The sequence below is a fragment of the Laetiporus sulphureus genome, assembly GCF_001632365.1.
Source record: "Laetiporus sulphureus 93-53 unplaced genomic scaffold LAESUscaffold_131, whole genome shotgun sequence".
Taxonomy (NCBI): domain Eukaryota; kingdom Fungi; phylum Basidiomycota; class Agaricomycetes; order Polyporales; family Laetiporaceae; genus Laetiporus; species Laetiporus sulphureus.
The window spans coordinates 1-10,887 of record NW_024468640.1 but is presented as its reverse complement, the minus strand read 5'-3'; the positions used below and the strand labels follow the sequence as shown (position 1 = coordinate 10,887).

At 58.2% G+C, this 10,887-nt stretch overlaps 8 protein-coding genes across 8 annotated transcripts; 6 read left to right on the top strand and 2 right to left on the bottom strand.

Moving 5' to 3' along the window:
* Window positions 1–46: 46 nt before the first annotated feature.
* On the top strand, window positions 47–645 carry LAESUDRAFT_733003 (uncharacterized protein; the record flags this gene model as incomplete). The annotated part of the gene is made up of 2 exons (XM_040910360.1): window positions 47–263; window positions 511–645. The coding sequence occupies exons 1-2, from the start codon at window positions 120–122 to the stop codon at window positions 643–645; spliced, it is 279 nt and encodes a 92-aa protein (XP_040757416.1). The 5' UTR covers window positions 47–119.
* Window positions 646–1,244: 599 nt separating this feature from the next.
* Window positions 1,245–1,721, top strand: LAESUDRAFT_765289 (uncharacterized protein; the record flags this gene model as incomplete). Its single annotated transcript, XM_040913634.1, has 1 exon — window positions 1,245–1,721. The coding sequence occupies one exon, from the start codon at window positions 1,245–1,247 to the stop codon at window positions 1,719–1,721; it is 477 nt and encodes a 158-aa protein (XP_040757415.1).
* A 617-nt stretch (window positions 1,722–2,338) lies between these two features.
* On the bottom strand, window positions 2,339–2,815 carry LAESUDRAFT_733001 (uncharacterized protein). The gene has a single exon (XM_040910359.1). It carries the CDS (start codon window positions 2,653–2,655, stop codon window positions 2,398–2,400), a length of 258 nt encoding a protein of 85 aa, XP_040757414.1. The 5' UTR covers window positions 2,656–2,815; the 3' UTR covers window positions 2,339–2,397.
* A 210-nt stretch (window positions 2,816–3,025) lies between these two features.
* Window positions 3,026–4,941, bottom strand: LAESUDRAFT_732998 (glycoside hydrolase family 5 protein; the record flags this gene model as incomplete). The annotated part of the gene is made up of 4 exons (XM_040910358.1): window positions 3,026–4,007; window positions 4,074–4,293; window positions 4,485–4,629; window positions 4,887–4,941. The coding sequence occupies 4 exons, from the start codon at window positions 4,939–4,941 to the stop codon at window positions 3,456–3,458; spliced, it is 972 nt and encodes a 323-aa protein (XP_040757413.1). The 3' UTR covers window positions 3,026–3,455.
* A 1,476-nt stretch (window positions 4,942–6,417) lies between these two features.
* On the top strand, window positions 6,418–7,760 carry LAESUDRAFT_732993 (uncharacterized protein). Its single transcript, XM_040910357.1, is given in 4 exon segments — window positions 6,418–6,454; window positions 6,508–6,663; window positions 7,146–7,226; window positions 7,246–7,760. The coding sequence occupies 3 exon segments, from the start codon at window positions 6,656–6,658 to the stop codon at window positions 7,478–7,480; spliced, it is 324 nt and encodes a 107-aa protein (XP_040757412.1). The 5' UTR covers window positions 6,418–6,454; window positions 6,508–6,655; the 3' UTR covers window positions 7,481–7,760.
* On the top strand, window positions 7,669–8,267 carry LAESUDRAFT_732991 (uncharacterized protein; the record flags this gene model as incomplete). Its single annotated transcript, XM_040910356.1, has 2 exons — window positions 7,669–7,885; window positions 8,133–8,267. Exons 1-2 carry the CDS (start codon window positions 7,742–7,744, stop codon window positions 8,265–8,267), a joined length of 279 nt encoding a protein of 92 aa, XP_040757411.1. The 5' UTR covers window positions 7,669–7,741.
* Window positions 8,268–8,860: 593 nt separating this feature from the next.
* LAESUDRAFT_765285 (uncharacterized protein) lies at window positions 8,861–9,337 on the top strand (the record flags this gene model as incomplete). The annotated part of the gene is made up of 1 exon (XM_040913633.1): window positions 8,861–9,337. One exon carries the CDS (start codon window positions 8,861–8,863, stop codon window positions 9,335–9,337), a length of 477 nt encoding a protein of 158 aa, XP_040757410.1.
* Window positions 9,338–9,814: 477 nt separating this feature from the next.
* Window positions 9,815–10,613, top strand: LAESUDRAFT_93524 (uncharacterized protein). Its single transcript, XM_040914882.1, has one exon. It carries the CDS (start codon window positions 10,090–10,092, stop codon window positions 10,561–10,563), a length of 474 nt encoding a protein of 157 aa, XP_040757409.1. The 5' UTR covers window positions 9,815–10,089; the 3' UTR covers window positions 10,564–10,613.
* Window positions 10,614–10,887: the final 274 nt, after the last annotated feature.

Below are 10,887 nucleotides of genomic sequence, written 5' to 3'. Positions count from 1 at the left end.
CTCTCCCCGCCCCTCATCTCCTCCCTTCCTCCACCGTCCTTCACGAGCACGCCGCCTAGCTCTCCCCTCACTACCGCTGACGACCGCGAACGACCGTCTCGGGATCGACCGGGCGCAACATGCCCGTACTGGTGCGTTTCACTCACACTGATAGCCCAATGACAGCAGGTCGCGAAGACGACGCATGGGACGCGTCGAACGTCGCGCACATCGCGCTATTCGCCCACCCTTCATGCACCCGCAACCCCCGCCTATCGAGTCAAGTAAGCGTATCTTGCGATCGTGTCGTCCGCTCACGCTCACCTCGGCTCGTGTGTAGACACATCGTCCACGCCTGCCGAACGCGGCCACAAGCACACAGCACAAAGCATAAGAAATGGTGAGTACGCCGCTCGCACACCATTTCATCAATGAGCCAGCCGCTCACGTCCATCCAGTTCGATCGTGGCATGAGCCATCAGACTCGTCAACCCGGTATGCAGCACGCTCCCGACCGCGAACGATGCACAGCGCGACATCGATCTTTACCAGCTCGGTCCATCGCTGCCGAATCGCGATCACGAGGAGCAACCACCCTATGCCACACACCTCGAGCCTCTGCTCGACCACCTGCAAGCCCTCCGTGTAACGGACCGGCCGCTTTGATGAACCTTGTCGTAAGCAGGATCCGCACAATTCTCGCTTGCCGCTCACGGCGTTCCCAGCAGACGCGTTGGCCCCGTACGTCGTACACCGTGACGGCTCGCTCGTCCGCTGAATCGATGACCACCGCCCGCAGAGCCAAATATGACCGACGCGGACCGCCGGACTGCAAGACCTCCGCACACGTATAACATCGTCCCGTACGTTCTGTCCGCACATCCGTTGCACACGATACTGATGCCCGCCCTGCGCAGACTCGGGCACGAACACTGACGCTTCGCAAGGTAGGTCTTGCACCGACGGGCGCAGCGTGAGCTGACGTCGCGACTTGTGTATGTATGTTTCAGGCCGTAGGAAGAGATGGGAAGGAGGAAATATATTTCCTGAGGGTGGGACATGAGATGAATGACATACCTTGCACCGGCGGTGCCGTGAATGCGCGCTCAAGAGCGCATGCGCATGAATGAGCGACGTTTGAGGAAAGCGAGCTCGACGTCGCGCCCATAGTGCAGTCGCTCGCCTGAGACCGAGAGGTAAGTGCGCGAACGTGAGGGAGAGCTCACGTGGAGACGCGTTGTGCACAACGAGCTGGGCGACTGAGCATGAGCGCCGCGGGCGTTGGGCGCCGCTGTGAGTGTCAGGATCGAGACAGGGAGCGAGTTTGGGTACAAGAACGTCAGAGCGGTGGGCGCGTGGACGAGACTGTCGGCACAGAGCTGCAAGCCGAGGAGGAAGAGATGCGCGCGGTGATTGCGATGGCGGTCGCGCACACTGGGCTGTGCATGCTGTCAGGGCGAGAGAGGGAGAATGGAGGGGCGAGCACTCTGAGTGAGGCGGGCACAAGTGGTCTGTTATGGCTGAGAGGGCTCACGAGGAGAGGACGTCGTTGGATAGCAGCGTTGGCGGTACATGATGGACGTCAACGCGTTGCGGCGGGCAGGAGCGTGCACAAAGACGCAAAGATCGCGAGCATACAATGTTGGTGGGACTGGCCAAGGCGCGTGCTGCCAGCGAGAGCTGCACTGAAGTCGAACCTGCCCTGCCTCCTCGATTCGACGTCCGCCTCCCTCGCTCAATAATAGCGCGACGCTAGAGCTATCAGCGATGACTAGCGACGACAAATGCCAGTTCCCCGAGATGCACTACAGCATCACTCCAGACACCCGACGTCTTTACTCGATCTGGGCTCTCCCGGCCTCGCGTTGGAGCCACAACTTCCTGTTTTTCAAACTACCGATCGTGGCTACGTGGACCCGGCGGAACGTCACATCTCCAACTCTGCTCGGGACGCCTAACACAACCGATAACGCCTTCAAATTGCGACAGCGCGCGCGTCGCACGAGCGAGCACTATACCAGTGTCGCCTGCACGTGCGCAACGCTCAGCCTGAAATCGATCCTGCGCGGCTGATGCGCCATGCAGTACGTAACTCGCTACAGCGCAATCGATCCGCGCGTAACGCCAACGTATGCGCTGACCAGCGACCACCTTCTCAGATGCACGACCCTGCACCGCATGACACCAAATGACGCCTCCTGGCGAGCGTTCTCTGTTCACTCGGACGCGCAGGTGCGCAGGGCATGGCCGCTGGACCTGAACCGCCCCGCTAACAGGCGAATGCAAGGCTGGAAGGGAGGGTCAGCCGACGTTCCAAGCAGTGAATGGCGCGCAGGAAGAACCACACCAAATCCACCACGCGCGTACGTGCGCTCGGCAGCTTTCAATTGTCCAGACTCGACTGAAGCCTTCTTTCAGTTATCGAGAATCGCCAATATTGAGAAGCGTGAGGCTGCTCCACCGAAGGCGGTAGATGAGCCGTGCTCGACTGAATGAGACAGTTGGGCTGGGCTCGCGTCGCGTATGTGTTCCCGCCGACTTCCGGGTAATCGGCCTTGTTGAATGCGGGGTGCAGATCGCGCTGCTAGTGAGCCCGACTCGTGGAACAGGAGACCCAATGGCTGAATAGCGAACCAAGGATATGCGCATCGCGTGTAGCGTAGTCATGGGCGGCATGTATGGCAGAATATGTACAGTCTCAAGACGGGCTGGACTTGCATCGCGTATGTGTCCCCTCCGGCTTCCGGGTAATTGTCATTGTTGAATGCGGGGTGCAGATCGCGCTGCTAGTGAGCCCGACTCGTGGAACAGGAGACCGAATGGCTGAATAGCGAACCAAGGATATGCGCATCGCGTGTAGCGTAGTCACGAGCTGCAGGTATGGCAGAATATGTACAGTCTAAAGACGGGCTGGACTTGCGTCGCGTATGTGTCCCCTCCGGCTTCCGGGTAATTGTCCTTGTTGAATGCGGGCTGCAGATCGCGCTACTGGTGAGCCTGACCCGTGGAACAGGAGACCGAATGGCTGAATAGCGAACCAAGGATATGCGCATCGCGTGTAGCGTAGTCATGGGCTGCAGGTATGGCAGAATATGTACAGTCCTCATGTCACGATGTGGTACGTGTACAAGCTAGCAAGTACGATCATAGAACAGAAACAGTGCGGCACGGCGTAGGACGAACGTCGTGATATCGTACTCCAGCGCCGGGAACAAAGCATGCGTATGCAGACAGCAAAGTCAAGAATCCAAAGCGAGCGTCTACGCAGAGAGAGGCGATGCATGTCCGTCCGTCTCGCCACCTTCCTTCTTCCCTCCTCCGTCAACCAACCTCGCCACATCTACGCGCAACTCGGACCGCGTCGAGTCCGAGTCACATCACTGACACCCCATCGCGATCAGCTTCTCCCGCGCACCGACAGTGCCCAGTGACACTCATCATCGCACGCGCTACGCAGGAGCCGAACAGCGCCGCGCTCACGGGAACCGCCGTGCAGGCGGCGCAGTGACCACAGGCTCGGGAACGGGAACGGCTACCTCCTCGCGCTTCGCATACGCCACCGCGCCGCATCCCGACGTCGGGATCGTCGCGTCCACCGCGCTCCACGCATCAGGGTACGTGCACCCCGCGATCGCCGTCGGCGCGCTCCGCGTGTCGCTGCTCTCGGCCCACCCGTCACCCGTGCTCACCGTCGCGGCCGTGTACGTCGACGCCGCGGGCAGGCTCACGATCTTCGCGGTGCTCGTGTACTGAGGCAAATACGACTGCGATGCGGATGGCACGTTCGCGATGGACGCCGGCGGCCACACGCCATAGGTGGCTATGGAAGATGCGGCGATCTCGTTTGCCCCTGCGCCGCCTGTTGCCCAGGAGGAGTAGGACTCGTTCCAGTTGGTGTCCGTCACTCCGAGCGATTCGCACGTGCCCGAAGCGGTCCGCGGGTCTTTCGGTATCCAGCCGTGCTCCAGCCCGAGCTTGTATGACCAGAACGGTGCTTCAACGGTGCCACTGGTGGACGAGTTGTCGACCTGTTGATGAATTCGCTCGTCAATCACAACTCGCGCGATGAGAGCACGAGCCGAGAGCGCACGCACCTTCCAGGTCCAGAAGAACCAGTCTCCGAGCGCGTCCATGCTCGCCATCACGAACATCTTGAGGCCCTCGACGGTCTCGTCGCTCCACGACTCCCAGTCTTCCCAGTACTCGCAGTTGCCTCCGTACGCGGCCGAGGTGTTCACCCCGCGCACCCAGAGCCCACAGTCGTTGATCGCGGCGCTGAACTCGCCTGCAATGGTCACTCCAAAGTTGATGCGGCTGCCGAACAGAAGCATCGAAGCATCAGATGCAATCCGGACATGAGGATACCGCAACACGTCAGAAAGCGGATACAATTGCAAACGGCACGGGAACAAAACAAAAGGGACATCATGACAAAAACAAACAAGAGTTGGCACATCAGCTTCTAAAGGAGAATGGAGGAGATAGATGGACTTTGACAGACGGACCTTGTGTTCATCTCTGCGCCCCACGACGTGCACGCCAGTTTGGGCCATTGCCCGCCATACACGTCTGTGCTGTCCTGGCCCTCCGCGGTGACGTTCACCGGCTCGGTGTTCGCCAGGTTGTCGAACGCGAAATAAGGGTGCGAATCTGTGCGTTCGGGGCCGTGTGGCGATACGTCGCGGGAGACGTTGGACGAGTCCATCAGACGTCCGGGGCCACATCGAGGACGCAATCGCGATCGCGAAGTCCGGTTCGCGGGATGTCGCGGGGCGCACCGCGATTCGCCGGACGAGACGTCGTCGGCAACGCGTAGGAGGCCGCATACAGATGTGAGAAGCAAGGTGCGATGGACACGTCAGCTTGCGCCACAAGGGCACGCCGTCGCGGGAGAAGGAGGTACGCACCGAGAGAAATCCTGTCCGAGCCCGCGAGGAAGCCCGCCCAGTAGTCCGTGCCCATGAAGCCGTCGTGGATAGATATGTATGGTCTGATTTGTGGATGGTGATGCGAGCCGTGTGAGTCATGGTGACATGTGCCATGTGCATATGAAATGAACGACCGCAGAGAATGTTTTAGATGAGGACATGGATGGGGCAGAGAGGGATCTATACAGCTGCCCTTCATTGTATACTGATGCTGTTAACTCTGCCGTTATTTCTCATTCAACCGAGCACTAACCGTGACCATTTCATTGCTATAAGGCTCCTATGGGGTGCAAATACACGATATGAAATGGCTTTCTGTCGCTGCCACTCGTCCTCAATCCCATCACCGTGGTCCAAATGACCGCTTTGTGACCGAGCCTCTCACCCTGTGCTCGTTGCCTTCCAACAGTTTCAGCCCACAAATGGGAGTCTATGAGAAACACTGAATGTAGAGTGCAGGAGCCAATCGCTCACTTTCCCCAGTAGCTGCGCTGAATGCTTGACATCACCACCCAGCCAAAGATGTGCCGAATAAGCGCTCCAAACCTCAAGAGATAAGCATGATGCAACCAAAGCAAGCCACGATCGAACATGCGATCCTGCTCACATTGCAAGGACTTGCCATACGCAACATTCGGTCAGGCGCAAAAGCGTTTACGGCCCATAGTGAACGAAAAATGCTCTTTTTGGAGAGCAAACGTCACGTTTTGCTTCACGGAGCACAGAAATCAAGGTCCATTCAAAATTGATCATGCTAGCTCACTCGTACCTTGTTTGAATACAAATTTTCAGCGCAATGAACTCGCAGCGGGACATCACATGCAAAGACATTGTCATTCAACCGGCAACCAGGGAATGAATGAATGTCGCCCTATGCGACCATCAATGATACCCTGAAAGTGAGCAGAACACCGTGAGCGACCACTGAGGATTCCTACAATGGCATGAGATCTGAAGTATGCGTACCTTTCGACGTTATCCCTGAGTGGGATCTGATGGCCTCAGACCATAGCATCCTCATTTGCAAGTGTCTTTCAGCCCTGTAAGAATGGCAGTCTGTCAGTACTTTGTCATTCAATACAATGGTCGCAGCGGCACGTACTTGTGAACACTGAGGTGGATTTGAGCCATGCTCGGGTTCTTCTACCATTAGCCTGTCGCACCCACTGTCGCTATCGAGACTAACGTGAAAGAGGCCGTCGTATGACTCAGGAATGCAGTTATGGAGCGCACTGATGGAAAGGCTGTGCATTATTGGTCTTTGACCCTCATGTCGCTGGCACCGAATGTGCAGCCACACGACATCACACGGTCCGATGTGGGAACAAGACTCGGCAAGGAGGACATTGAGCGGAGTTCTTTCATCTGTGCGGCAGGCAAAAGTTCTGCCCGAAATACAACGCACCCGGTAACGCGTTACATCCTTCGAATTGGGGTCCTGATGAGTGGCATGTGACCGTAAGGCTTGATCGGAACATTGCAGATCAGCGGACGATTCGTCGAACCGATGGCGTGGATAAGATGCCCGCCTCTCCGAAGGCAATCTCGTGGGTGCATCCTCTCCGCTGCTTGTTCACGAGATTAATCATATGTATCGCAGGACCCCAAACTCAGCGTCCGCAAGTCAGTGCACCGCCGGCTCGGCCGCTTCAGCGCAGTCTGCATGCCCTGCACCTCTGCCATTTAGAACCCGGATGAGAGGCTGTGACCGCCGGTGCTCTCGCTAAAAGGATGGCCGTGCTGCGTGCATGTCCAGGTGCCGTCGAACCGCCGTATTGTGACCGCGTTCTATCGGCTTCAAGGAAGCAAGAGGCCCAAGGTCTGGGTGTTGTCCTCGCGGGTCGGATCGCTCCGCTGCACAGTTCTTTGTCTCGTCCGTTGATTTATGAAGATATACCTTAACGGCATGCTCATGGCCATCGTCATTACATTTGCAAAGAGCGACATTTCGCTTTCGGCGTTTGCGTACAGGGGAACGTATGCCAATCTCCAACATTTCGAACATGGGTGCACTCGCGACGCTCACGACAAGAGCCTGAAATCATCCTGCCCGTTCTGATGATATCAAGGTTACTTCTCTGCCACGGTTTCTCCCACAGCAATAGCAATAGAACCAGAAGGCGACGAATCCGTCTGAACGGGACGGCGTATCGATATTCCATAGCCATAAGCAGTACGAGAGGTCCCATATGAAACAAGGCAGGTCTCGTCAGCTTCTCCGAAGTACGGAATGTCGAGTCACCCAACGGCCTCGCCCGCGCATGAAGCCCGCACCATCAACTTCTGCTGCGCCTGCAGGCTGATGGACCGTTCGACAAGGTCCATGGACTCCATTCAGCGATACACCAATGCGCCAACCTTCCCGCACCGAATCTGACTTGCGCAAGCTGGTCTCTCGCGCATCGGCCACTCCAAACGGCACTGTCGCCTCCCTGGCACACTCTCCACTCGCCGAGTACACCTGCCAAGCTCCCAGGATATCGCTCTACCAGCGCGCATTCTTTGATGGACGCGAACGAGTCATCACATTGCTTCTTTCGCCTGCATCGAGGCTTCGCCGACGGTCGCATTAATGTCATTTCGGGGGACATATCACCCAAGGGAACTCACGCTGCTGACAGAACGGAGTCCCCAGATCACGCCACGGAAGGTTAGGTCACGGGTCGGTGCACTTGCAAGGTATAAATGATGGGGCACGGAGATGAGATTCGGCACCTCTCCCCGCCCCTCATCTCCTCCCTTCCTCCACCGTCCTTCACGAGCACGCCGCCTAGCTCTCCCCTCACTACCGCTGACGACCGCGAACGACCGTCTCGGGATCGACCGGGCGCAACATGCCCGTACTGGTGCGTTTCACTCACACTGATAGCCCAATGACAGCAGGTCGCGAAGACGACGCATGGGACGCGTCGAACGTCGCGCACATCGCGCTATTCGCCCACCCTTCATGCACCCGCAACCCCCGCCTATCGAGTCAAGTAAGCGTATCTTGCGATCGTGTCGTCCGCTCACGCTCACCTCGGCTCGTGTGTAGACACATCGTCCACGCCTGCCGAACGCGGCCACAAGCACACAGCACAAAGCATAAGAAATGGTGAGTACGCCGCTCGCACACCATTTCATCAATGAGCCAGCCGCTCACGTCCATCCAGTTCGATCGTGGCATGAGCCATCAGACTCGTCAACCCGGTATGCAGCACGCTCCCGACCGCGAACGATGCACAGCGCGACATCGATCTTTACCAGCTCGGTCCATCGCTGCCGAATCGCGATCACGAGGAGCAACCACCCTATGCCACACACCTCGAGCCTCTGCTCGACCACCTGCAAGCCCTCCGTGTAACGGACCGGCCGCTTTGATGAACCTTGTCGTAAGCAGGATCCGCACAATTCTCGCTTGCCGCTCACGGCGTTCCCAGCAGACGCGTTGGCCCCGTACGTCGTACACCGTGACGGCTCGCTCGTCCGCTGAATCGATGACCACCGCCCGCAGAGCCAAATATGACCGACGCGGACCGCCGGACTGCAAGACCTCCGCACACGTATAACATCGTCCCGTACGTTCTGTCCGCACATCCGTTGCACACGACACTGATGCCCGCCCTGCGCAGACACGCACACTGACGCTTCGCAAGGTAGGTCTTGCACCGACGGGCGCAGCGTGAGCTGACGTCGCGACTTGCGTATGTATGTTTCAGGCCGTAGGAAGAGATGGGAAGGAGGAAATATATTTCCTGAGGGTGGGACATGAGATGAATGACATACCTTGCACCGGCGGTGCCGTGAATGCGCGCTCAAGAGCGCATGCGCATGAATGGGCGATGTTTGAGGAAAGCGAGCTCGACGTCGCGCCCATAGTGCAGTCGCTCGCCTGAGACCGAGAGGTAAGTGCGCGAACGTGAGGGAGAGCTCGCGTGGAGACGCGTTGTGCACAACGAGCTGGGCGACTGAGCATGAGCGCCGCGGGCGTTGGGCGCCGCTGTGAGTGTCAGGATCGAGACAGGGAGCGAGTTTGGGTACAAGAACGTCAGAGCGGTGGGCGCGTGGACGAGACTGTCGGCACAGAGCTGCAAGCCGAGGAGGAAGAGATGCGCGCGGTGATTGCGATGGCGGTCGCGCACACTGGGCTGTGCATGCTGTCAGGGCGAGAGAGGGAGAATGGAGGGCCGAGCACTCTGAGTGAGGCGGGCACAAGTGGTCTGTTATGGCTGAGAGGGCTCACGAGGAGAGGACGTCGTTGGATAACAGCGTTGGCGGTACATGATGGACGTCAACGCGTTGCGGCGGGCAGGAGCGTGCACAAAGACGCAAAGATCGCGAGCATACAATGTTGGTGGGACTGGCCAAGGCGCGTGCTGCCAGCGAGAGCTGCACTGAAGTCGAACCTGCCCTGCCTCCTCGATTCGACGTCCGCCTCCCTCGCTCAATAATAGCGCGACGCTAGAGCTATCAGCGATGACTAGCGACGACAAATGCCAGTTCCCCTGGGAGTACCACGACGTCTTTACTCGACTCGAGCCACAACTTCCTGTTTTTCAAACTACCCGGCGCGCATCGAAAACAAACGTGAGCAGAGAGAGATGCATCTCGACGTGCGCACAGCCAGCAGCACCGCGCTCCAAGCGAACGCGGCGTCAAGCGAAGGTGGCTCGCCCCACGTGTCGCGAGCCACCCTCTTCATCCCAAAACGGCAGCGCGTTCCCGCTGCGCTCTCCCATTCGCTGCAGACATTCAATTTCGTCCATGCAGATCGATGCCGCCGTCCTCGTGGGCCCATATATCCATATCTGGCGCACATTATTTATGCGACACGCGCGGACCACCCGATGTGGATTTTCGCAGAGATCCCATCGCCGGGTCGCGCGCGACCACCGCCGGCCAATCGCATACACGGGCCAATGGCAAGCTCTCCCCGTTTAAGATAGATAACGGCGGCCACCCCACCGGTAACTTGCTCATTTGGTTATGGTAAATGGTGTGCCACTTGGGATTGCCAACAAAAAGAGCCTAACCGTCCAATGCGAGCGCATTTGCACGGATGCAGATGCTCCCGTTCGGTCCGCCCCAACCGCGATCTCAGCGGAGTGCAGTGTCAGAGACACAACGCGGGTGCACATCCATGCTGCCTCGACAGAATCCGCCACTGGCCCACCCGCGCTGCTCGGTGCGTGACTAACAGGGCATGCAGGCCGCCGATCGCGTAACGGTCACGTTCTTCGTCTTTGCGTTCGTTGCGTTTCGTCCGAAGTGCGCGACGCGCGAGGAGCATCGTCATCATGATGAACACGGTCGTTATGCAATGCAATCCTGCCTGCGAGCGCTCAAGTTGCCAACTTACGATGGAGCGGGAGAAGCTCACGGTTTGCGATGCGGGCACCCGGATGCCGGCACTCTATCTATCAGCTCGGCTAGTGTCCTTTCGAGGCCTCCAGCTGAACTTTCCTATACACGGACACGCACTGAACGCGATCGGAGCGTCAAAGCCGCAAATCGTGTTGGTGCAGAGCCGCCTATCACCCAACGGAAGGGTGAGTGCTTTTTATCATCGTTCGAGCAGGCAATGGAAGTGCCACCGCAAACAGTAGGCGGGTTCAATTTCTCGTCCCACTCACCGAGGCCCCCAATTTCTATCCGCCAAATACGCTCTAGCACGTAACGCCTCGGCTGTCTTCTCGGAATCGCTCGTCAATCCGAATTGTGATCTCGCTTAGGGCTTGCAGACATCTAGACAACCGTGCAAGCGCGAACGCGAAATTCACGGTCGCGGGAGAAGGTGGCTCGGGACCTCGCGAAAGCCTCCTCGGTGTGAAGTCTGCCATGCGAACGACATGAAAAGCCCCAAACGTGCTCGCTGGAGTGCTGGCTGAAATATCACGCGCGGCAAGCCCCGTCGTGCACGACGGAGCCGGAAGGGCGACTCGAACGCACTTCGAGGTGAGCCCCGGGTGGAATAATAACAGCATGTATACGTACGCCTTCC